Here is a 21,822-nt window from a genome sequence, read left to right on the forward strand (position 1 = left end):
TGTTAGTGTTGTGCCCAGATTTCCATACTAGCCCTTATCAGTGCGCCACTCGCCTATATGCGCCGTTCGCTTATAATGTACGTTACTTTGTTATGTTCTCTCTCTCTTTGCATAGGCCACCGTCTCTATCTCCGCCCTCCTCTCCCCTTCTAGTCTTCTCATTTTTATCTTTATTAGTTTATCTTTATTTCTTTTTATCTTCCTTGTTTCCTTTTTTCCTTGCTCTCCTTAGATCCCGATTTCTTTATAACTAGTGCCCAATGCGACGGTAACGAACAAACCAGGCTGAAGCGTACAATAGCCGCGCATATGCCCCAATCATACTACCTCGATCAATAACCTGATTGACTCAAGCTGTGGCTCTAGGAGGCTCCCCAGCCTCTCTAAGTTTTTTATCATTCAAGTTGCCCTGCTGGAAAATGGCTTCTGCAATCATTCGGGCAGCTGGAGTGCAGAGCTTAAGCTCTTGACATTCCCGAAGAGGGCGTAGAAAGAAAGGAAGCGGTGGAGGGGAATAGGTGAGAGATCCCTACTTCCTACTTGACTGAAGATAGCGATTCAGTATACTACACTCTACCAACCCAAAGACTGGTTCAAACATGTCCCAAGTATATTTTGTGGCTGGAACCCATTAGTGGGGCTTTGATTTCTAAAAGCAATCTGGACGGAGTTGCCTAATGGGTCGACCCGTTTATTTCAGGTTGACTCACCGATTCGATTTCTTCGTATCCTCAGGGTCAGCTGACCCTTTTTGTACTTTGTCAGCCGCAACTCGATAACATAAATCGCCTTGCCATCGACCCATCTCGAGCTGCTCTTGGAAGGCATATATGAAATTGAGAACCACAAGATGACCATGAAAGTGACAGCCGTGAGTCTCCCACCCGCCTGATTTGCAGAATACCACTGACCCTTCAGATAGCTCTATGTCTACCCAATCAAGGCCCTCCGCGGGATTGAATTAAAGTCAGCCCAAATCGGGCCGCAGGGGATCGACTATGACCGGCGATTTATGCTGTACGAGGTGCGCCCATCAACTGGGGAGCTGAAGAAAATCCAGCTCGATTCACATCCACTCTGCGCCCTGTTCGACCAGCAAATCGTCCACTTCCCTGGGGATGGGGAGTCCAGCATCATCGTGCGCTTCCTCGGCATCTGTCCAGCTCAAGGCTCAGCGACCAATGACGAAGAAAACTCGCTCAAAGTGTCACTAGAACCGGATACGGGCTCCCTTTCGAGGGTCGAGGTGGTGCTGCACGACAGTCCGGCCTCGGCCTACCGCATGGGAGACTCGTACGATGCTTGGTTCAGCCAGCGCCTCGGCGTCCCGACCATTCTCGTGTACCTTGGCGACGGACGACGAGCCGTGTTGGGCAAGACCCTGCTGCCAAAGCCCAAGCAGCAACAGGAGGGCTGGGTCTCATCCCTGACCTCTTACATCACCGGTTCTTTGCAAGGGGCGTCAGACGCGAAATCAGCCTCGTGGTTGACCTTCTCTGACGTGGCGCCCTTACTTGTGGCATCCGAGTCGTCGCTGCGGGACGTGCGGAGTCGTTTCTCTGAGGGGGATCTCATCGAAATGTACAGGTTTAGGCCCAATATTGTCGTGGATGGCGAAGGAGAAGATGCATGGGCAGAGGATTTCTGGGCCGAGCTCGCCGTATCTCCCGCGAATGGAGACGGCGCCGAGAAGCACGTCCTGCAGCTGACGGGAAATTGCGTGAGATGCATCAGCCTCAACGTGGATTACGAGACAGGCAAACCGGCGGCTGGCGAGCTGGGAGAGGTCCTGAAGAGACTCATGAAGGACCGGAGAGTTGATGCCGGGTCAAAGTGGTCTCCTGTTTTTGGCCGGTACGCTTTCCCGGACTGCTGTCACACCGACGGCTGTACCGTGTCTGTGGGCGACCACGCCGAGGTAACACGACGCAACACTGAGCGGTCGGTTTGGGATTGGCCAGGGCTGTAACCTCAAATTGTGACGCTTTTCTCCTACTCATCTTTTCTGCGTCTCAACCGTTCTCATACCAACGCGTTCAACAATACTTTGTACACGAGGACAGTTATATACCCGTCTTACTATAAATTCAACTTGAACCAGATGGGCATCCCAAGCAGCCATGTTCATCGCAATCTCGGTGTTGACCCGACGTCTCCCAGACTCTGCATACTCTTTGACTGAAACGCAACCTCTTCCCGGGCCTAGTCCTGCCCAGTATCCTGTCCCATCACATCTAGCTGAATAACCCTGGGGTTTGCCTCCCTCCAGGCCACCGCTCGCCAACCCAATAGGCCAGCCGTAGCACATAGGCATGGTAAATGTGATGCGATCGAAGACCTCTTCAAAGGCATGGATTGGCCCACGATATTCCACGCCGTGCTTATCCCCTCCAGTCTCCGGTCTCCAAGTCAAAGCCCTTGGCCTTGTCAGAGACCCATCGGCGTCCCAAATAGCAAGCAATCGAGGAGACCTCGGTCGAGTCGGTGGTGACTTCAAACTGGAGGTCTGGCACGGCGGCGGCATGCTTGTCTGAGTTCGAGCTGCTGCTGCCCAGCAGCTGGGGGAGAACTTGGGTCATCAGATGCCGGAACACGGGCAGGGCGTGGTGGTCGCGAGAGTCGTATGGCGGCACCGTACTCACTTGCTGGGGTGGCGCGGGCAGTGATGGGTTGAGACGGTGAGGGAGGGTGACGAGGATATGCATCTCCAGGACACAGGGTTCGTCTGTTCAAATGCAAAGCAGGTTTGCGCCGCACACAGCTTGCAGCATCCGATGAAAACAAGGCTCTTGTGTTCCCGCTCCTCTGTGGTTGGCCTTCACTTGTGGCTGTGCCTAGGCCCAAAGCGCAATTCTAATGGAGACGTCGAGGTGTGATGTTCCTGGATTCAATGTGTGCTTGAACATTAGAAGATGTCCTAAGTACAACAGTGAATTACCCCCCCATAGCACATGCAGACTGAGGGGATCAACTATCTTGACTAATGCCATTTCAGTAGACTTGGAACTGGAGACCTTTTCTTCTTCAAATTTAGCGTATCTTCTGGATGAGAGGTTGGACGCAGGGAAGATCAGGGTACTTGCCCAGGTGTGTAGCCTGAGCCGTATTCATTGCGAACCGAGCAACACGATGATGGTCCAACCGAGCTACAGTAGCCTGGGACCGTGGCACAAAAGACTTTTACTCTTTGCATATACATCGTGAGCCCATATCCTACTCAAGGGGTCGCCTCAAACATCCCATTCCTTTCCTGTCTTTCTCATGGAGGGACCCCATGCGAACTCGAGGTTTCTTTGACGACACCATGACAGATTCAGTGCTCAGTCAAGGGTGGAAGGGCAAGAATGTACCGCAAAACAGACAATGTACCCATTGACAGTATCACATGGACTATGGTCTCAACAAAGTCTCCAACATTGGCTAGAGTGGCTTCAGTTCTTCTTTGATGCTCTCGAAAGGTTCCCCCGTGATCGAAAGCCAAAAAGTGCCCTTCCAAGTTTCTCGAGACATTACCCAAGTATTACTACGTGTAGTACGACTGCCGGGTGCTCGATGAATGCTGTCAATAACATGATGTCGAGCCGGCCTAAGTCCATGCCAACCTAATGGAAGCCAGTTATGACACAGGGGATCACACATAGGTGGAGGTCAAAAGAAAGAGGAGGACTGTCCTATTAATTAGGTTTGCTACTACTTAGTGCAAGTAAAATGATGGGAGTGAAAAAGTAACATACAACACCGGGGATTCGCTGGTCGTCACCGACCCAACTACTGATCCGGCCCTTGGCAGCTTATCTAGGGGAGAGCGGACGGGATCCCGAGTTTTCTGCCAGGTATGGTCGTATGTACCATGGCACATCGGGCGTCATGTTTATAAACATCAACCATCGGAGAGCCTTGATGTGTCGACCTGCCGCCTAAGCCCTCCATCACGCCGACACCACACAGTGTCCGAAGAATCGGCGGATACGTGAGGCAAACACGGGCGCTACTCTGAGTCGGATGTGTGTTGCTGCCCAGGAGCCCACCCACCGTACCTTTTGTGTGTGTTATTATAAGGTCCGTGGTGTGCCGGCGCCGGTCTGCCGGAGGCAGCCGATGGAGCTGTGGGCCCGTTCGTCCGAGCGTCGGGGATTGACTTGGTAATTCCCGGGTCCGGAAACCGGGTACCTGGTCCGAGTCCGCGCACACCGAGTCCGGACTCAATCGCAGCGGCACAAACACCCCACCTCCTTCGGGTTGTGTGACAATCTCCAAGAGTCACAAGCCCATATTCCTTATTCAAGACATCAGATCCCTATGCACATGAGGGTTGTTGTCGCCGGTCAGCGAAGACAAGACATTGGAGTACGTACCTAAACGGTACCTCGGTGCAGTACTTTCATTGTACCAGCTCTTTTTCCCTGGCCAGTCGCTGAAGCTTGCCGCGATCGCCAGGGTCCAATGTGTTGTGAGATCTGCCGCCCCTTTATCAGGTTTGTGCACACACTAGCTTGCCGGTTGGACTTGAAGTTTGCTGCGCTAACATGCTGAACCGAGCCAATGCCAATGCGAATGGTACGAACTCGAGAGGATAAAGACGTCAGCCATAGAAGTGGCGTCGTTGATCAATGCTGTTAACGTAAGACATTGCAGTGCGGATCTGGGAGATGAGCAAACCGGCACGCAGAGTCTGGGCTCTTCAAGGGTCTGAGGCTCTCAAGCCGTCAGTAAAGGACCTCTTTGTTACAAATGCGAGACGTCCCTGTGCAGCGCGACCCGCTCGTAACTCTCCCTCCATGATTGAGTGCAGCGGCCTGAAATTGGATGCAACACCACGGATCACGGGACTGCTTTACTGCCGATTGTCTGGCATGCTTCGTGGGAGCTGGCCCCCTGGAGCGGCTCTGCGATCGCAGTCCGAGTCCTCCTTAGTTACTCCGTCCGGCCCGCAGTTCTGATGGTGGGGTCGGTGGGCAGTGTTGTGTACGAGAGGGAGGCATGGGGAATCCCTCTCAAGTGTAAGGTAATTCCCCGTCATATTCGAGGAGAGACTGGTTGATCCTGTCCAGGAGCTGGGCATTGTCGTCGACCTGGTGTAAAGCGCCAGCCGGCAACGCTCTTTTGCCGCCCCAAGACATCGAGAAAGCGAGCACTCGCGTTTGGCGTGGGCAAAAATCCGACGAGTCCTGTGAGGCCGAAGTGAGCGAATTGGGGACGCAGCATTTGGGGGGTTCTGAGGTGCAGACACGCGAAGGCCAGATCCCGTTAGCGGGACGAAATTGGCGAATCCCGAAGCACAGAGATGCAGGTTTGCATGCCTGCATGCCACAACATCTGCAGGCCTTCTCCGCGCCATGCACACGGTGGCTGACGGTGCGCTTGAGACCCGTTGCTCTTCCCGCCCGTTGTTGCTGCTGTTTGAGAGCCATGTGGCAGGGTTTCCGAGTAACTGTGGACAGCGTTCCTATTCTTGGACAGGGGACGTTGGATCTTCATGCTCGACAACAAAGCAAGGAAACACGCGCCGTTTCCATCCTTGCAGATCCGGAACGGAAGCTTGCTGGATGTTTTGTCAGCCACCCGTGTCATGATCCCTTGTCGCTCCTTGGTGGGTGACTCAGTATCAACAGTTCAGAATCGCCTGTTCCGCCCCGGTTTGAAGAGATAGACGATAGACATTCCTTGCCAATGATGTGAATGGAAAGCATTTTATATGCTACCTTAAGCCTGATCTGACATCTTGACCTCAGCTAGCCCATGTATTGTACAACACAGGTATCGGACACAGTTTATGAGTTCCTTCAGTTCACCTTACCTGTATGATCTTTGCGTGTCAGACATCCCAAGAAAAATATGACGAAATCAACCCCCCACCGTGGAACTCAACTTGGGGCGCGACCTTGCTTCAAGCGTGCCGAAACCTCCGTCTCTTGGTACCTAACCTGGAAAGGTACCGAGCCATGGGCCAGGTGAGTGCGGCGCGGGCGATTTCAGTGCGGGTTGATGCAGGGCAGATGACGATCGCCCGCACCTTCCCCATACTGTGTGCTTTTGACCTTCGAGAAGAAAGAAGCCAGGCGCCTTCGTTAACAATGCAACTGTCTCGTGAGAGCAATTCTTGGCTCCTAGATGGCCACCGGAGGAAATACTTTTGGCATGATGGAATAAGGTAAAGATAGCTGCGCGTCAGGTTGGCGTCAGAAGCCTACCTGTAATCCGTAGTATTGAACCCCTGAGCTCAAGGAGCTTTGACCATCGTGCCCCGCGAGACCCTTATCCGAGCTTGCCCCTCCATCCCTATCATATCATCAGGATGGCGGGGTAACAGCCTTTCAGTCAGTCGAGATGGATGCAAGCAATGGAACCGTCCATGACACGGGAGCTGGCACTGCTTTTCCAAGGTAGTACTGTGTTAGTAGTGTGATAAAATCATGCGCTCAATTACGCCGAGAACACATCTTCGCTTCTGCGAGTCTTCGATGTTGCCGCCAAGTGCATGCAGCTGTGAGTCTCAGACACGGGCCCGCAAAGTCCAAAAGCCCGAGATGCATATCCGGGCAGCCGGGCATTCAGCTGATTTGGCCTTGACCATGACCTCGAGGGCACCGCCCTTCACGTTTGTTGGCTCGATGTTGACGTTGAAAATAGCGCAGCAAATGACACAACAATGACGAAGCTTTTGTGATTGAGGTCACAGTAGCATGCCGAGGTCGGTCTGCGAGCCAGAGAGCGGTAAAGGAACCTCCACGGCATGCGATTCTTCATTGGCTTACTGCAATATCGCTGCGGTGGTTTTACTAACCTCCATCAAACAAGCCGCAGCCGCCAAGTTTCCTGCTCAACGGAAGCGGGCTTCCAAGAGATATCGTATCCATGATTTGAGCGTCGATGTGGGTATGGCAGAGCGGTAAAGCGCGCTCTTAGCGGCGAAATGTAGCAATGCCCGACCACTCTGCCGCACAGTAACACTTGGAGATCTTCAGACGAGGCAGCAGGGTCTGGAGCGGCCGATCGGAAAACTCTACTCGAGTCGTGGTCAGAAGACGAGAGTGATCACCGTTTTTTTCGAGTGGACACTCCTCACCTTTTTCCCTCTGAACAATATGAAGCCTGGCAGGTCCGGTGAAGCTACGAGTACCTCCGTAGGCTACGCAAGGCGGTGGCTGGCATCTAGCGACGCCGGGAGGGACGGTGTTTGACCGGCCCCGGCAGCACTAGAAGTTGGCCCTAAGGCCGATAGGCGAGCAGCGAGCAGGGGAGCATGAACGGTGGGTATATTAATAGATTTGCCCCATTGTCAATCAAGGAACGCAATCTTGGACAGTTGCTCTCTGAAGTCCTGTGATGAGGCCCCGAGATCGCCACCACCTAAGCATTAGAGCAGAATCTGCCTGTATTCTACCTTCGCCACGGCAGGTGAGATCAGGCTACAGATCCATTCACTTTGCTCGTCACCCAACCGAGATTCCGGAGACATTGGGCGAAACTGGGCCGGGGTGGATGAACAGGCAGGGGTCATCTGCTGACCGGGCGCTTGGGCAGGCTGGGAGCCTGGGCCATCGGATGCCGCAGGTTGCCGAAGATGCTTGGGTTCGCAACTCAAGGGTTCCGTACCTGAAGTTGGTCGACCTTTGCGGCGCAAAAGACTGCGCTTACCTACAGGTAGGTCAAACATCGCCCACAAGTACATCCGGTTGTGAGGGAGCATTGGTTTAAATCAATTCACCGGATCGCTTAAAGCGTCACAAGTAGGTACCGGTCTTGTAGACCGGTCTTGTATGGCTCAGCAGCCCGCTTGAACTTGTCCAGCCGCGGGATATACACGGATACAGAGGTAAGAAAATCGGAGCCATCACCTGCTGCGTATGACCTGAGTGATGCGCACTGTGGGGGCAAGGACAGTGCAGAGAATGCCATGACCTTAGACCGTAACGGTGATAGCGTGATATGAAGCCGAGCAATGAAATTGAGAACTGGCACCGCCATGTGAAGCCTCCTCTGCAAGCATGGTGCACAGCGCAATGGAGACCAGGCTTCCAAAAGAACGATCGGCTGGCCTTTGAGCGCCAGGTTGAAACCAGCGTTCATGAGCGAAACGGGCAAGTTGCATGAAGACCCTGACGATTTCCATACATGGGTTCAGAATGTGGGTGGGACGGGTCAGGTACGGCAGAGCACTCTGGACGTCGAGGACGAGCGTGCAGTACACTGTGTGCGGCATAGAGAGCACTGCTCGATGTGCGGATAACTTGATTGTAGAAGGGAAGTTGGTCAATGCATATCTTAGGGTAGGTAAGGTAGGAACCATGTCACCACAGTACGATAATAAAGGCCATCTCAATCTCTCGGCCCTGCTACTGGAATGCCTTTTGATGTCCATCATTTGGATGTCGTCAGGTTGATTAGCGGATAACAGATGAGGGCTGAGGCGTTCCCTCCGTCCCGCTTCCCGCATCCCGTGTCACACACAGGCGACTTTTGGTCACAGCTGCTCACCGTTGAAACTGGCGTAGACTCCTCAGAGGAAACCTCCGTATGGATACAGGCAATTAAATCGGCGCTCCCTGGTCCTCTGACTCACGGCCCAGCAATGAGTCGGGCTCCACACTGGCCGCTCAACCTCCCCATAGATACAAGTACAATCGAGAGCAACAAGATGGGTGTATTGTAGCGGTACCTCAAGGCTGAACTTCGGGGCATTAACGGCACTCTACTTTGCGGACTCCGATTAGTTGAACGTGCGCGTTGGATACTTGTCGGGCAATGATCGCCCGTTCTGCCTTCGAAATCGAGTGTGATAGCCCGGTGCCACGAGACTGCGCTTGCATCAATGGTGTGTTGCAAGCCCGGGCTTCTTCCGGCGTGGCATGTCATGCGCTGGTACGTACCCATGACCCACACTGCTAGTGCTCACTGTTAGCCTCATTTTGCCCACACGGTCCTGCTGTTTGGGCTCCCATGGTCGCTTGCGTTGGTGTTTCTTGCCTGCTTTCGAGGCCCGCACCTGCTGTGTAATTTCGCCATCCGCAGCAGCGCACCGGTTTTGGCAATCCAGCCAAGCAAGCCTGGCCCAGGGACAGTTCCAGGGGACCGCTCGCTCGAGCTGTTGTGCCCTCCAGTTACAGCGGCCCATCTTCGATCATTGCCCTTTGATCTTGCAACCTCGAGTTCTCTTGCCAGGATTACGACCCGAGACCTTGAGCAATTCTCGATTCAACAAGAGCAAGAGAGCGCTTCATTGCAAAGACATCAGCAGAGCACCGAACCATAGCAATTGCGGCAAAGAGCATGCGACAGTCGACCTCGTTTCCGAGCCCCTCCCTATCTCTCCCTCTCCAATAGAGAGCTCCTGGTTCCCCCCACCGCTCCGCTAACGTTACCCGCCGCTGTCGCTACCGCCTTCTCCTGCTTGCCTGCTGCTCCCCACTCTCACCGATCCCGCCGTGCTCCTGTTCCGCTCACTTGCTCGCAACGACTCCTGGCCCTCAGTTCCACCGCACAAACTCACGCGGCCGCTCGAAACCTCGCAACCACCCCGCCTCCAGGACGATGACTGTGTCAAGCGACGCTGCCAGCAAGCTCGAGGCTGTCGCTACCATGTCCGACTCGTCGTCGCCCTCGGCCGCGGGCGGCGGCGCTCCCCCGGGCGACGAAGCTGGTAGGTCTGCCAAACAGAAAGCACCGAGACATTTGCATTTCAAGTCGGGGCCTAGTCATTCCCTTCCCTCCCAGGATGCTAAGCTGGAAGAGCTTTGACTGACGAGCTACGTCCCTGAATTGAAAGCTTCGACCATCATGGTCAACACCAAGACCCCGGCTACATTCCCTCCACCAAAGACTGATAAACCTCGCCCGCACATTTGCAGTACTTGCCAGCGCTCCTTTGCCCGGCTGGAGCATCTGAAGCGCCACGAGCGGTCCCACACCAAGGAAAAGCCGTTCGAGTGCCCCGAGTGCTCACGCTGCTTTGCGCGCCGTGATCTGCTCTTGCGGCACCAGCAAAAATTGCACCAGACAACGACGCCGTCGTCCCGCCCGCGTAACCGCCGCGAGAGCGCTAGTGGGGCGACGCCGGCTGGCGGCCGGGCTCGGAAGAATAGCGTCGTGGGCCCCAGTGCTGGCAACACCAACAGCACGGCCGCCTCAATGAGGCCGAGGGCTAATACCATCAGCCATGTTGACGGCGCGACCATGCAGATGATTGCTTCGGCGAATGCCCAGGTTTCGAGGATGCCTCCCACCCACAGCCGCCATCCGAGCCTGATCGGGCTTTCCACGCACCATGGTCTCGAGGCCTTTGGCATGGCTTCGGCCCTGGCCCATCGCGGAGCGCCGCTCGGCCTGCCAAAGCTGGAGACGCACGGCATCAACGGCATGGACTTCTCCAGCGGCCTGAGGACGGCCCCCGCCTTGGCCTTTGGCTCCGAGTTCGAGCTGGACAATCTGTTCTTCGGCGGCTCACCGGGCTCCACCATCAATCCCAATGCTCTTCACTACAATGACTCGCCGCCTTCTATGGCCATGGATCCTCTCTCACCATTCACACACGGCCTGTCCGACATGTCGACGACTGGCCAGTCGCTGGAGGATGGCTTCGACTGGGTGACTGGCTTCGACCACACCATGTCATTTACAAACGCCCCGACCGAGACCGCCGTAGACGGCTCCTCGCCGTCTGCTCTTAGCACCACCAGCCAGAGCGGCATCAGCGACGTCATGGTGGATGGCTCAAACCACCACACGGCCGCAACAGGAACCAGCTCCATGTGGCAGCCCTCCATCATGGGGCCCCCACAAATGACCAACCCCTTTTCTCTCGACATGGGCGGCTCCGTATTCCCTGATCTCCTCAACGGCGCGCCATTGTCTCCGCAACCCTCGTCTTCCAAGACTATGGGAGATAACTACTTCTCTACTCCACCGCCCTCGCTCAGCTCTCTGAGCCCAGCCGTCATGTCGGGCCTGAACACGCAGAATTTGAACCAAGCGCTCAATTTCGGTGCCGGTCCGGAGACGCCGTCCTCGATGAATGGTAGTAATCATGGCACCTTACCCGTCTCGACAATCACTGATTCAACAAGACATGCCATCCTAGGTGCCCTGTCGACCTCCCAGGCGTCCCAGTTTGGTACACGCAGGTACTCGTTCGCCATACCGACTTTCCCCGCCGCCGCCACCCACCCATCTCCGTCTCTCGTCAGCAACCTCGCCGGCGCCAGCAGCCCCGATCAGACCGTCTCCCTCCCGAGCACGCCAGACTTCCAACGATACGTCGCCGCCTACCTGCGATACTTTCACCCTCACCTGCCGTTTGTCCACGTACCGACACTGTCGTTCGAAATTCATGCGCAATCATTGGCTAACAAGCGAAATAGCGGCATTGGGGGAAGAGGGTGCTTACTTCTTTCTATGGCGGCCATTGGCGCCCTGTTTGAGTTGGAACACCAGGCGTCCGCGGAGTTGTTTGGGATGGCCAAAAAGATGATTCAGCTGTATCTCGACGAGAGGAGGAAGGCGAACGTAAGAAAGGCAGAATCCATTCGGCTCACTCCCCTGTCGGACCACAATTCACAGCAGCAGGAATCCTCCGCCGAGACTCCCGTGTGGTTGGTTCAGGCGATGCTCCTGAACGTCGTGTATGGTCATAACTGCGGGGACAAGCGGACCGGAGATATAGCGTCGACCCACACCGCCGCACTCGTAAGTCTCGCACACGGGGCAGAGCTCAACCGGCCACTGCGAGTTGAGCCCTCGGCCAAGGATGTCGAGATGGCGGGTGCCGACGGCGCCTGCGACTGGACCGGCACAAAGAGGGAGCATGCTGACGAGCACGCCGAGTGGCTGCGCTGGAAAACCATGGAGGAACGGAAGCGGACCCTCTATGCCCTCTTCACCTTGTGCAGCCTCCTAGTGTTGGCGTATAACCACACGCCGGCACTGACGAACTCCGAAATTTTGCTCGACCTCCCCAGTGACGAAGAATTCTTCGCCGCGGAGAGCGCTGCCGCTTTTCAAGCCAAGGGCGGAGTTGCCGCGGCTAATCACAATCGGATGACCTTCCACGATGCCCTGGCCGGGCTACTGCGTGCCGCCGAGAAACAGCATAATCACCCGTTCACCAGCGCCGCCCACCAACCTTCCGGTTTGGCCGTTCAAGCCGGCGACCCCTCCAAGAGCGAACCGAAACCGAGCAGCTTTGGCTGTTTAGTCTTGATCAATGCGCTGCACAATTACATCTGGGAGACTCGCCAGCGGCACCACAACAAGGTTTGGACCAACGAGGAAACCGAGAAGATGCACCGGCACATTGAACCGGCGCTCCGCGCATGGCACGCTGCATGGGCAAGCAATCCTCAGCATAGCCCGGAACGTCCGAATCCCCACGGCGCGGGACCGCTCTCGGCCGACTGCACTCCGCTGCTGGATCTCGCCTACGTCCGCCTCTTTGTCAATCTCTCGCGGTCCAAGGAGCAGTTCTGGCAGCGCGACTGGGACGCCATGGCCGAGGAGTTGGCAAGTGGTTCGGAGATTATCCAGCACGCCGGACACTCGCCCGTGTCAAATACCGATTCTATCGCTACCGATCCCTCCAGCACGACCGGGACGAATTCTCTTACTGTCGACACCCCCTCAACACAATCCTCTTCTCCGGACTTTGGCACCCCAAATGTATTGCTCTCCCGCACGATTAACCCGGTCCCGGCTCAGCAGCCGCTCCCCGTGCAACTTCAGGCCCAAACGGGGAACAGCAGGTCGACATTTAGGAGAGAGAAGCATCTGCGCAAAGCCGCCTTCTTCGCGGCCAAGTCGCTCTCCGCTTCAGATACGCTCGGCGTGACTTTTGCCCATTTGACGAGTCGCGATTTACCGCTGCAGGCGGCCCTCTGCACCTTCGACTGTGCTCAAGTTCTTGCGGAGTGGGTCGCCACCTTACAGGACCGCGTCGGTCGCTATCTGGGTATTCTGGGCCGGGACAACGTTGATCTCTCCCAAGTGCCGGCGATCATGCTGCTGGAGGAAGAAGATGTGAAACTTCTGGGGAAGATTGACGAAATCATTCGCGGTGCCGAGTTGAAAATGAACCTGGACGTGGCTCAACCTGGCAGTGTGGGAAGTGGTGATGACGGGGTCAACGGTGCCGGATATGCTACCAAGCTGCTCAGGGTCACGGCGTACATGTTCGACAAAGCCACTGTATGGCCCGGTACGTCGTTGAACCCCGAACGATTTGTATCTCGTATTCCATCCGCATCTCGTATTCCCTCCGCAATACGCTGACCAGGCTCGTAGTGACCCGACTGATCACATCGTGTCTCGAGACGCATGCCAACCATATGAGGGCCCGCGCCGAGAGGTCGATCATGGCGCAGAAGTGAAGTCGCCGGATACTTGGGCACAAGTGGCCTTGAACTCGCGTCTGCCACAACGAATTGGGTTTACGGCATCGGATCAAACGTCTGCATTTACGGAGTTCATGTTTTCAGCCCGTCAATTCTCTGCCGCAGCGTGATACCCCATTGCTGTCGTTCGCTCTTCCTCCTCAGCTGTCAACGCCCTCTCACATTTTACCTGGTTCCGGAAAGCATCACTCTCGGCCAGCTGTGTTTTCCCGACGGCGGCATGGCGAGACGGCTGCCCTTTTCTTTTTCATGAGATTTGGTACGGGCATTGTTGGCTATTTGGCCACCAGGGTGGGTCCTTGGCAGATCGGGACAAGGGAAAAAAAGGGGGAGAGGCCGTGGAACGAAAAGCGTGTCCTGTCCTGAGGAAGTTTTTCAGCAAAATGCTGGGTTGGCTGCTTTGCGCGGCAATGCGCCAAGTTTACGAGTACATGGTTGTCGATTTGACGCAATGTCATACTCTTTTTATGGTCTTGATTCGGGGAGCGGGTTTGTCTCCTGCTGCGGTTTGGAGTTGGTGTTCAGCTATGGCCAATGAAGGTGCCTACGCTCAAGGGGGAAAAGCTGGCCGGAAGGCAAAGGTTCTGCGGATGGCAAAAAGAGCGTTGTATTTGTACCGCGGGCCATACATAGCGGAAAGGGAAAGAAGCATTGGGACGTGCAGGTGATCCAAGAAGGCGTTAGAGAATCGCGAGAGTCCATCCTGGCCAGCAAGGACTGGGAAACCGTGGTGCTCCTTGGGGAGGCTGACTGACACCTATGATTATCTTACCCTCCCCGTACGATGGACATTGAAGGAAGCATGCTCCGGGCAGTTCATGTTATGTGCTGGTTGTGCTTCTCTCAGTTTATTTTGCTTTGAGAACAGCCTTCCGACGAGGCCCCTAAATTGACGGGCTGCTGCACAAATCACTTGCAGCTGGACTCTTGCTGCAGGGCTTGGGACATCGGCCCCTTCAACCAATTGGCCCCGCAAGGATTTTATCTCGGTTTCTCCGTGTTTCACGTTGCCGTCACAGAGCTTCCTGTGATCCCTATTCTAAAGCACCATTCACAGCAACTGGCGGAAAGAAAAGAAGAAGAGACGGAATGCGGGAAATATTGATCACAATTTGGTGAACATCAAGTTGTACTTGATGGATCATTGGGGTCGATGGGCAGTTGGGGCTCCTTTTCATTGGAATTCTTCTTAGGTCTGTCCATTTTTCCGCTGAATCCAATCTCTGTGGTGATGATCCTTGCTCGTCAGGGTGCCCTGGCTAGCCTATTACCCCATATCGACGCCACAGGACCCTGAACCTTTCAGATGAAGACCATGTCAACCGAGTTGCATGTAAAAGAGACAGGCCTTGGACCATTACTGCCGCGTACGGAGTATTGCCATAAGATTTTAAGGCTTCTATGCTGTCCTAACCCTCTTTAATCTGGTGAAGCAATAGTGTGTATGTCCAGAAAAAAATTCCCCATTGGAGTCCCGAATTGTTGGAATCTGGATGCAATCTTAAAAAACTCCCCAGCCAAGCAAGCATGGATACGGCTCGCTTGTTACGCAGTGGTGTTCTCGACCGCTGGCTCGACCCGTCAGAGTGGAACGTGGCCTGGCAGAATCAGGGGTGTAATGAAAAAGGGATGGAGGAGAAAAAAAAAGGTCAGACAACGTGAAGAAAAAGGACGGCCTGGTCCCCATCTGTGTTGGGTTGTTGCGGTCCCTCTCTTCCTTTTTCATCTCTTCCTCCTGACACGCCCTCGCTTTTCCCGCCGAGCCTCTCCCGTTGCCATATCCCTCCAACTCCCCTCCCTCCAACTCCCCTCCCCCAAAACAAAATGGCGACCACGACCACAATAACGACGAGAAGCCGTAGGGCTCAGAGCGAAGCAAAATTGGCGCCCCTCAAGCTGGCCGAAGCGTCCCAGTATCCCGACATCCAAACCATCCGCGACGCCATCCCCGCGCATTGCTTCATCCCCTCAACCTTGCGCTCACTGGGCTATGTGGTCCGCGACGTGGCCATGGCGACGGCCCTCGGCTGGGCCGCGCTGACCTACATCCCACAGATAGGCAATTCGGCATGTCGCACCGCCGCCTGGATCCTGTACGGTTACGTCCAGGGCCTAGTCTGCACGGGCATCTGGATCCTGGCGCATGAAGCCGGCCACGGCGCCTTCTCGGTGCACCGCCGGTTAAACGACGTCGTCGGCTGGACGCTGCACTCCGCGCTGCTGGTGCCCTACTTCAGCTGGAAGTTCTCGCACCACCGCCACCACCGCTTCACGGGCAACATGGAGAAGGACATGGCCTTCGTGCCGCACACCAAGGCGGACCGCGAGAAGAAGAGGCTGGTCGATCTCTACTTTGACCGGGAGCTGTTCGAGGACGTGCCCGTTGTGCAGCTTGGCAAGCTGCTGGCCCACCAGCTGGGCGGCTGGCAGATGTACCTGCTGTTCAACGTCTCGGCGGGGTCCGAGAGCCAGCAGCGCAAGGAAGCCGGCTGGTGGCGCGTCAGCCACTTTGAGCCCACCAGCGCTGTGTTCCGCTCGAGCGAGGCCATCTACATCGCCATCTCGGATCTCGGTCTTGCCATTGTCGGAGGTCTCCTGTACCTCGCCTCGACCGTCGTCGGCTGGAAGATGGTATTTCTGTTGTATGGTGTGCCGTACTTCTGGGTCCATCACTGGTTGGGTAAGTCTACTCCCCGGCACCATCCCTTTCCCGCCATGGTAGACGGCTAATAAATCGGGCGCGCGACAGTTGCCATCACCTACCTCCACCACACCCATCCCAATGTCCACCACTTCGACGCCGACAGCTGGACCTTCGTCAAGGGCGCACTGGCCACTGTCGACCGCGACTTTGGGTTCGTCGGCCGCCACCTCTTCCACGGTATCATTGACACCCATGTCGTGCACCATCTCTTCCCGTGAGTTCCACCGCGGTGTCTTTGCAGCAAGCGTTGAGTTGCTGACCCGGAAAAACAGGAGAATCCCGTTCTACAAGGCCGAGGAGGCCACTGAGGCCATCAAACCGCTCCTCGGCGACCTCTACCACCGCGAGGAGCGCTCCTTCATCGGCCAGCTCTGGTCGACCTTTACCCAGTGCAAGTATGTCGAGGCGGACCCCGCAGTGCCTGGCGCGCTGAAGTGGGCCGAGAACAAGTAATCCGGATCCCTTGACGTGTCTGATGTTTGTCGTGTAGATAATCTGCAAGATATTGGAGACGGTTATAGATGATGAGATAGAGATAGACCATAGACTGGGACTGGGACTGGGACTTGGCGGCTGCACAGGGGTCGGCGTTCAACACGAATAAGTTCTGGTGACCTCTCTGCTCGATGTCGTTCCCGGTTTGGGGCGCCCGTTCGACTCGGCCCTGTCGCTGAGCGCTCGGTTACCCCCGCACTTGAATCCGAAACGGCCGTTCCACCTCAAAAACTAATGACGCTTGCTCTTCCCCTCCGTCCTCCCTATATCCAAACTCGAATCACTCTCAATAAAACTAAAACAGAAATCCACCACCCCCACAAGCCCGCTCACAGCCGTCAGCAACGCCTCCAAATCACCACACACCAGGACGGTACAGATCTGAAGCACCGCGAACTCGGCATAGCCCGGCTGCTCAATGTTCCGGGGATCCAGGATATTCGCCACGGCAGCGTTCCGCCGCGCGCGGCCGTGTCGCTTGGTGGTGGCGTAGTCGTCAAGTCCGGTGCGGGTATCGACCATCCTGATGGGCGCGCCGTCGCTCATGTCGTCGTCGCCGTCGTCGTCCTCATCCATGTTAGTGACGGGAAGGGCGGAACGGCGCAGGCGCATCAGTTGGCGGGTCATCTCGTATGGCCGTGGGAGCGGCAGGAATGGGGGCAGGCTCTGGCCCGAGAGAAGCGAGTTGGAAAGGAGGGTGAGGGTGGATAGAATGGTGTGGTGGGTGGGCTTGAGAACGTCGATGAATTCGGCCAACGCGCTCATCCACTCGCGGTTCGTGGTAGACACTGAGGGATCGCGAGAGCGGGAATGTAGGGATTGAGAAGCGCCTCGCGGATGCGGGCGGCACGCATGCCTCTCGTCGATATGCTCGCCGTAATTGAAGCGCACACGCGTGGGGTGCATCATAGTGTAACTCGCCAGAGTCAGATATGCCATGATGCGGGTACTGCGTTTGAGGATGTCTTTGTAGGCGTCACGCGGGAATTTGCCGCCAACTGTGGGCTCCCACTTCTGCCACTCCGAGTGTTGGGACATGGATGGTATCAACATCATGACCTTGCCGAATATCTTGCGGCCGGCCTTGAATAGCTGGTGGGCCGGTGTTCCAGGCACGTTGACATCGCCCGCTGTGCCATGGACGTTTGACTTGAGCATGGAACTGATGACGCCAAAATAATTGGCCATGAGGTACAGGGTTGCGGACAGGTCGCGACGCACCCAAGTGCGATCTGTGAGAGGCGATGGGAAAATGGTCCAGAAGAAAGCAACTAGGCTGCCGCCAGCGACACAGGCAACGCGGTATGGCGCCAGCAGGTACGTCCTGTGATTTCAGGGTCAGATATCTAGCCTTCAAGCTGCCAACCAAAAGGGAGCAACTTAACTGGTAGAACGGCTGGCCGGTCCGCTCTGCGGCGGCTTTGCCGATGGCGAGCACTTGGAGCTCGTAGCCAATGATAAGAACCTGCGTGATAATAATTATCAAGATGGCTGGGAGGAAGCGCGGCAACTTGACGAAGAAGTAGTAGCTGATGAACAGGGAGAGCCACAAGAAGACGATGACTCCAGGGATCCGGCCACCAACAATGTACCAGATGATTAGTGAGAGGCACATGGCAACGATCGTGCCGCCAACTCTGCAGAGGAAGCCAAAAAAGGATTGACCAGATGCTAGAGTGAACGTTAGCACACTGGTCAAGCGAAGGAAAGGGGGTAGGGTAACAAGGAAAAGAACATGCAGACGACCGAGAGGAAGTTGAGGAGGAATGGCAAGTAGGAAAGGATAGAATGACTCACTCATGGTCATCCTACCAAGATAAGGGTCAGTACCGTGTGAAATATATGTTGAGAGGTCGAAGAAACTCACCCAATGGTTATTATGATGAGCGCCCAAACCAGTCTCTGCTCCATAAAGAACCTCTGGGTGTTCTCCAAGAACGCCACAATCCCGATTGTCATGGTCGCACACGCCACCCTGAATCCAAAGGCGGACTCCTGGGACCCGAAGAACTTGCTGATCTTTCGTAGGCCGTTCCCAAAACGCTGCCACGCTGTCTCGGGAGGCAGATGTTCAGGGTTTTTCTTCCGATTGTAGTTACCTCCAAACGAGACAAAGTTTGCACCGGCCTCCATGGCGTCGGGTGTCTGTTCGGCCGACGCGTCCTCATCGCTCAAGACAGCTATAAACCACTTGCGCAAGCGGTGGAGCGTGGGCGCAATGAGCCGCTTCTTGGACATGGTCCCATCCTCGATCTTCTCGTCGGCAAAGTCAACCAGATCCTGGACTGCCTCGCCTGATGCGTGCATCAAGTTCTCCATGTAGAGAATAATGTAGAGCTGTACCTGATCTCGCTCGCTCCGAAAATATGGATGGTCTGAGATGTTTTCGTCCAGGCTGATGCCCCTCTCTTGAACCCACTTCTTGAGCAGCTCTCCCTTCCTCGAGTAGAAGGCCTGTATTCTGTTGTCAAGGACTCCTGCAAAGCCAGGGTTACCGGGTTCGGGTTGTTGCTGTGCCTCGATATCGATGTCGGAAGTGTTCGGGCCTGGCTTGCCTGCTTTGCCGGTTACCTTCTTGGGCCTTGGGATGAGCTCCAGGCACATTGCCGCGTGCTCGAGGCCTTGATCAATCGCCACAGAAAGGATCTCGAATGGCTCTTGCAGCTGTCTCATGACCTCGTTCCACACGTGCCTCTCGACGTCCTTTCCATTGGGCGTTTCGTCCGTGCTGTCCCAATCCGGACGCTCAGAGAAACGCTGAAAAATGTCAATGATGGTGTTCATTCCAAGCCTGATGTACCAAGTTAGCAACATGATAAGGATACTTAGGATAGAAAAAGAGATGGGAAAGACAGGGCATGGGCGTACACTGGGATGTAGACATTGCGAAACAGCTTGTACATCTCGCTCAGGTCTTTGGCATCCAGCTTGCCCCATGCAAGGTCACGCTTAGCGAACGGCAGGTCGGCATGCAGCTTGCCCGAGAGCTCTCTCATCTTGGCTGCCGTTTCCTCCAGCGCCTTCGCTGCCTCAGCATCTTTGGTGGGCCTGGGTTCGTTATGGTCCTGGGGCGTCCCTCCTTCAGCCATTGTCAGAAACGTTTCCGTGTCCATCGCGGCATCGAATGCGGCGTCCGGTTCCAGACTTGCAAGGTACGCCTTTTGCAGAGAGACCAGCTGCCTCATCAGTCCGATGGCCCCAGCGAGCTCTTTGAAGACTACCAAGCGGCTGCTCACGGGGAACACTAGCAGGTTCACGCCCAAGGCCAGGGCGAGCGCGGTCAACATGGCTGTCAGCAACTGCTGGACAAAGACGTGAGCGGCGGCGGTGGTCGTCATGAGGGGGCCGAATGTTGCCGAGATGTTAACCAGGATGCTGTAGGTGATAACTGGCAGGTTGAAGGCGGGTAACTTGGCGCGCACGACGTTGCCAAACCAGATGTTGGCGAAGAGCCAGACGGCGCAGACTGCCGACTGGCTCGAGCTGTATGCCCTTGGGGGGGATCCCGGCGGCGTGGTGTTGTTTCGCGCTTGAATTGCGGACCAGAGGGCGAGCATGGAGACGGCCGAGCCAACACAGACGGCGAGGGCGTTCAGAAGGAGGTTCATCATGAACTTGCCCCTGGGCATGACGGCCATAGCAAGCACACTGATGATGGGCACGAGGTAGCCAAAAGTGGTGAAGTATGCTGCGACGGGCGGCGCCTGCAGCATGGCGATGCCGATTGTCGGGGGAAGCGACCCCCTGACAGGCATGGCTTTGTCAGCTGAAGTTACCATGAGAGGTCGAACAACCAGGAGCAGTCCTACTTGAGCATGGTTTTGACAGTGCCCACGTCCAGGCCCAGCTTGGACATGAGGGCTGCCAACTGGCTTGGCTTCGTCTTCTCTTCAACATCCGAGCCTCCATTTGCGCTCACCCTTCGTTTGTCCTTCAGTGTGATCGGAGTTGTGGCCTCACTTGCTTCGGCTACGTCTCCCTGACGAGCCATGGCTTCTTCACTGCGGCCGGTGTCCGACACAAGACTCGGATTATGCGGGCGGTGGCGCTGAGGGGAAGGGAATACGTTGCGCCTTGTGCTTGTCATGAATGTGCAAAGGTATCACTCGTGAGTAAGCAACCACAATCCCCAGACCGGAACGAGAGAGCAGCAGGCCAGAATGAACCGTTCGATACATCGCACGTGCCCAGCAGACCTTTGATTGGGAGAGGCATGATGGATACGTTCGATGCCGATATCAGGAAGGCCGACTTTTGCTCGGCTCTGGACAAGCGACTGCGTCATTCGTCATGGACTGTGGGTTGGTCGCAGCGAGTCAGCAGCTGGGGATGCCGAGAGCGGGGCGGCGCCGATGCACTGCGGAGTCGGGCATAACAGTGGCTTCGACATGCTCGAGCCTCGAGACATGCTGAGGAGCCGAAAGCACGAAAAAGGAGAAACTCTCCTGATACTCTCGTCGCTGACGCCGCGGCCGAGTCCAAGGCTGAGCAGTGTCTTTCGCGAAGAACTGACTTGGGAGTGCGTTGTTCCGAGTTTGCAGCGACGCGTTTTTGTGTCTCGAATCGGTGGGGCACTGGAAACTCGAAGATTGCCAGATCGGGCGGATGATCGGATCGCAACTGAAGGGACAAATGGAGAGGGAATTGGGCTAGCTCTGTTCCAAACACATGCCACGCTCAGACGTCAAAAAGACGGAGCTCTGAGACGAGATCCATGGATCAATGATGGGGTGAGGGCGGAGGGAGGCCAAAACTACTGGAATATATAGCAGAGTAACGACTGGAAATCTCTGGGCGCGGGCCTGATGGGTGGGACGGGGCCCAATGCTCTTATGTTGTCCAAGTCAAATTCAGTGCTAGATTCAGGTTCAACTTGTCTGTTAACAGTTTCTTTCGGCAATCGTTTAAGACGGCAGGTGGAACGGTCGTCCATTCCTTCACTGCAGCATTCTTGTGGCAAGGACCGCTTCATCTGATCTGTTATGCAGCCCATATCCTCCTCGACTGCTCCTTATAATAGATCGCCCAGTCGATGTACTGGTTGGAGGACAGGACGCAGTTGCCGGAAAAAGATTGGAATGAGGTTACGGCCACCCTCGGCTATCGACCCACTGTTTGACGGGCCCGAAGCCAAGTTTCCTGGCTGCATGGCGGCCAGTAACAAGTTCTTCAGTACATACCCACAGCGCTTGACCGTTGCCCCAAACATGTCGACCTTCCCCCGGTACCGTATTGAAGATA

The 21,822-nt window shown here is 55.7% G+C and overlaps 10 protein-coding genes across 10 annotated transcripts; 6 read left to right on the forward strand and 4 right to left on the reverse strand.

The window, feature by feature from the left end:
• The first annotated feature begins 429 nt into the window (after positions 1–429).
• On the forward strand, positions 430–1,983 carry N657DRAFT_250069 (uncharacterized protein). Its single transcript, XM_062786435.1, has 3 exons — positions 430–518; positions 766–871; positions 923–1,983. The coding sequence occupies exons 2-3, from the start codon at positions 851–853 to the stop codon at positions 1,967–1,969; spliced, it is 1,068 nt and encodes a 355-aa protein (XP_062643382.1). The 5' UTR covers positions 430–518; positions 766–850; the 3' UTR covers positions 1,970–1,983.
• Positions 1,984–2,381: 398 nt separating this feature from the next.
• N657DRAFT_684253 (uncharacterized protein) lies at positions 2,382–2,705 on the reverse strand (the record flags this gene model as incomplete). The annotated part of the gene is made up of 1 exon (XM_062796656.1): positions 2,382–2,705. The coding sequence occupies one exon, from the start codon at positions 2,703–2,705 to the stop codon at positions 2,382–2,384; it is 324 nt and encodes a 107-aa protein (XP_062643383.1).
• A 1,029-nt stretch (positions 2,706–3,734) lies between these two features.
• On the reverse strand, positions 3,735–4,735 carry N657DRAFT_250494 (uncharacterized protein). Its single transcript, XM_062786437.1, has 4 exons — positions 4,660–4,735; positions 4,527–4,613; positions 4,356–4,457; positions 3,735–4,037 (listed from the first exon to the last, which is right to left on the reverse strand). The coding sequence occupies exons 2-4, from the start codon at positions 4,588–4,590 to the stop codon at positions 3,796–3,798; spliced, it is 408 nt and encodes a 135-aa protein (XP_062643384.1). The 5' UTR covers positions 4,591–4,613; positions 4,660–4,735; the 3' UTR covers positions 3,735–3,795.
• A 1,146-nt stretch (positions 4,736–5,881) lies between these two features.
• N657DRAFT_649932 (uncharacterized protein) lies at positions 5,882–6,390 on the forward strand. The gene has a single exon (XM_062793827.1). It carries the CDS (start codon positions 5,943–5,945, stop codon positions 6,153–6,155), a length of 213 nt encoding a protein of 70 aa, XP_062643385.1. The 5' UTR covers positions 5,882–5,942; the 3' UTR covers positions 6,156–6,390.
• Positions 6,391–6,619: 229 nt separating this feature from the next.
• Positions 6,620–7,279, forward strand: N657DRAFT_649933 (uncharacterized protein). The gene has a single exon (XM_062793828.1). It carries the CDS (start codon positions 6,684–6,686, stop codon positions 6,891–6,893), a length of 210 nt encoding a protein of 69 aa, XP_062643386.1. The 5' UTR covers positions 6,620–6,683; the 3' UTR covers positions 6,894–7,279.
• Positions 7,280–7,800: 521 nt separating this feature from the next.
• On the reverse strand, positions 7,801–8,624 carry N657DRAFT_250112 (uncharacterized protein). The gene has a single exon (XM_062786436.1). It carries the CDS (start codon positions 8,435–8,437, stop codon positions 7,904–7,906), a length of 534 nt encoding a protein of 177 aa, XP_062643387.1. The 5' UTR covers positions 8,438–8,624; the 3' UTR covers positions 7,801–7,903.
• A 907-nt stretch (positions 8,625–9,531) lies between these two features.
• On the forward strand, positions 9,532–13,358 carry N657DRAFT_684254 (uncharacterized protein; the record flags this gene model as incomplete). The annotated part of the gene is made up of 3 exons (XM_062796657.1): positions 9,532–9,640; positions 9,767–13,186; positions 13,273–13,358. The coding sequence occupies 3 exons, from the start codon at positions 9,532–9,534 to the stop codon at positions 13,356–13,358; spliced, it is 3,615 nt and encodes a 1,204-aa protein (XP_062643388.1).
• A 1,848-nt stretch (positions 13,359–15,206) lies between these two features.
• On the forward strand, positions 15,207–16,539 carry N657DRAFT_581348 (uncharacterized protein; the record flags this gene model as incomplete). The annotated part of the gene is made up of 3 exons (XM_062789522.1): positions 15,207–16,062; positions 16,132–16,300; positions 16,359–16,539. 3 exons carry the CDS (start codon positions 15,207–15,209, stop codon positions 16,537–16,539), a joined length of 1,206 nt encoding a protein of 401 aa, XP_062643389.1.
• A 273-nt stretch (positions 16,540–16,812) lies between these two features.
• N657DRAFT_684256 (uncharacterized protein) lies at positions 16,813–20,572 on the reverse strand (the record flags this gene model as incomplete). The annotated part of the gene is made up of 6 exons (XM_062796658.1): positions 16,813–17,905; positions 17,967–18,252; positions 18,379–18,389; positions 18,449–19,372; positions 19,450–20,325; positions 20,391–20,572. 6 exons carry the CDS (start codon positions 20,570–20,572, stop codon positions 16,813–16,815), a joined length of 3,372 nt encoding a protein of 1,123 aa, XP_062643390.1.
• N657DRAFT_250544 (uncharacterized protein) lies at positions 20,568–21,507 on the forward strand. Its single transcript, XM_062786438.1, has one exon. It carries the CDS (start codon positions 20,811–20,813, stop codon positions 21,348–21,350), a length of 540 nt encoding a protein of 179 aa, XP_062643391.1. The 5' UTR covers positions 20,568–20,810; the 3' UTR covers positions 21,351–21,507.
• The last annotated feature ends 315 nt before the right edge of the window (positions 21,508–21,822 follow it).

Source organism: Parathielavia appendiculata (assembly GCF_033297405.1).
Source record: "Parathielavia appendiculata strain CBS 731.68 unplaced genomic scaffold N657scaffold_24, whole genome shotgun sequence".
Taxonomy (NCBI): Eukaryota; Fungi; Ascomycota; class Sordariomycetes; order Sordariales; family Chaetomiaceae; genus Parathielavia; species Parathielavia appendiculata.

Coding starts and splice junctions, on each gene's coding strand:
- N657DRAFT_649932 (XM_062793827.1), top strand. CDS start 5,943: ATGGGCCAGGTGAGTGCGGCGCGGGCGATTTCAGTGCGGGTTGATGCA.
- N657DRAFT_649933 (XM_062793828.1), top strand. CDS start 6,684: ATGCCGAGGTCGGTCTGCGAGCCAGAGAGCGGTAAAGGAACCTCCACG.
- N657DRAFT_250494 (XM_062786437.1), bottom strand. CDS start 4,590: ATGGCTGACGTCTTTATCCTCTCGAGTTCGTACCATTCGCATTGGCAT. Junction 4,458..4,526: donor GCATTGGCTCGGTTCAGCAT/GTTAGCGCAGCA, acceptor AAGGGGCGGCAG/ATCTCACAACACATTGGACC. Junction 4,038..4,355: donor TGCACCGAGGTACCGTTTAG/GTACGTACTCCA, acceptor CACACACAAAAG/GTACGGTGGGTGGGCTCCTG.
- N657DRAFT_250069 (XM_062786435.1), top strand. CDS start 851: ATGACCATGAAAGTGACAGCC. Junction 872..922: donor TGACCATGAAAGTGACAGCC/GTGAGTCTCCCA, acceptor CCCTTCAGATAG/CTCTATGTCTACCCAATCAA.
- N657DRAFT_250544 (XM_062786438.1), top strand. CDS start 20,811: ATGCCGATATCAGGAAGGCCGACTTTTGCTCGGCTCTGGACAAGCGAC.
- N657DRAFT_250112 (XM_062786436.1), bottom strand. CDS start 8,437: ATGCGGGAAGCGGGACGGAGGGAACGCCTCAGCCCTCATCTGTTATCC.